A 1,416-nucleotide genomic window follows, 5' to 3' on the forward strand; every position below is an offset into this window, starting at 1 on the left:
ACATCGTTCTACCTTCACCACCACTATCCGATGCAGTAGCAGCCTCAGTACTTCCACTGGCCGTCGAGGCTGCTGTAGCCCGGAAACACGGGACGAAGGTTCACCCGCTTTCTCGAGTGCAGCTTCGAACGACTTCTGAACCCTCGAGGAAAGCAGTCGTATAACCGCAGTTTGTTGAGTCGACGGCTTCTCAATATCTCGCTGACATCTGACGAAGCCCACACTCCACAGGAAACGAGCAAATGAACCTCAGTCACCCGTTGAGTGCAACGATCATCCTGTCAATCTTGCCATTCTCAATCAGCTCAGTCCTGATGTCCAATCCAACCTGGTATCAGTGCCTTTTACGGTCCAATGGTTACAGCTTTCTACCTCAGACATTGCGGTGATTATCTCGTGCAGCAGCTCATCAGAGGTCGTCTCGTCATGCTGCGACTCCGAACTACTTTTCCCTGGAGCCCTATTGGCCTGTCTCCCAGGAAGCTGCTTTTCAGGGAGCGTTGCCAGAACCTTGAGATAGAGACATCGACCAACCAAGACACGTACAGTGCTACACTCTTAGCCTCAATAACCCTCCAGAGTCTTTCGAACATACGTGTCATGACTGCAACATTGGTCGTGAGTTTTGACGATAACTTGAATTGGTGCAGAACAACAGCAATCGCAGCAAGCTCAGCCGTGGCCATCAACTCGTGAGCAAACTGGATCAAACGCGAAGTATCGGGTCTCAAAGGTTCAGGTATCTATCGCGCACGAACAAGTGACTCCCTGAGCGCGAGAAGCTCCACTACCTCATGGCTGTCATGCAAGGTCTCCTTGTCAACGCCATGGCAGCATAACTCGGCTAGTTCCAAGAGGAGTAGTCTGACGGATGAGCTAACTATAAGAAGAGCTCACTCTCACATATCGTCCAACCCACCGGCCCGCCAGTTGATGCATGAGTGCTTCCGACTGCAGACTAGCTTCCACAATACTCTGCGCGTTGTCACCGAGTTTCAAGAGGCCATTACGAAACATTTTCTTTGACGCGGACAGATCTACCACGCCGACATCAATCATCTGACGAACGCCTTGACCACGGTAAGATACGATCATCAACATATTACCCGCATGAAATGTTCAAATTCAAGTTGTCTCCTCTCCTTCATCGAGACCTGTATAGCAGCGCGATTCAGCGAGTGCGCTCCAAAGCGTCGTGATACCTGTGTAGTCCTGTAACTCTGCAGCTCAGCCTCTAAAACGTCACACTGCTCGAATAGGAAAGACAGAGAGTCAACTATCTCCTCGTGGAACGCCTTCATAGCATCCTGAATATAGACTAACTCGCAAGATACTAGTGCGACAACTTGTACCTCGGCAGAACCGTATTCGCTGAGGGATGGCTTCTTCATTATATCTTCCTCGAACCATTGAACA

The 1,416-nt window shown here is 50.1% G+C and overlaps 1 protein-coding gene across 1 annotated transcript; it reads right to left on the minus strand.

Moving 5' to 3' along the window:
* Positions 1 to 253: 253 nt before the first annotated feature.
* On the minus strand, positions 254 to 1,059 carry Pmar_PMAR024941 (hypothetical protein; the record flags this gene model as incomplete). The annotated part of the gene is made up of 5 exons (XM_002781270.1): positions 254 to 328; positions 373 to 510; positions 555 to 743; positions 792 to 864; positions 920 to 1,059. 5 exons carry the CDS (start codon positions 1,057 to 1,059, stop codon positions 254 to 256), a joined length of 615 nt encoding a protein of 204 aa, XP_002781316.1.
* Between the last annotated feature and the right edge of the window lie 357 nt (positions 1,060 to 1,416).

The sequence above is a fragment of the Perkinsus marinus genome (genome assembly GCF_000006405.1).
Source record: "Perkinsus marinus ATCC 50983 genomic scaffold scf_1104296942964, whole genome shotgun sequence".
In the NCBI taxonomy this organism is placed as follows: domain Eukaryota; phylum Perkinsozoa; order Perkinsida; family Perkinsidae; genus Perkinsus; species Perkinsus marinus.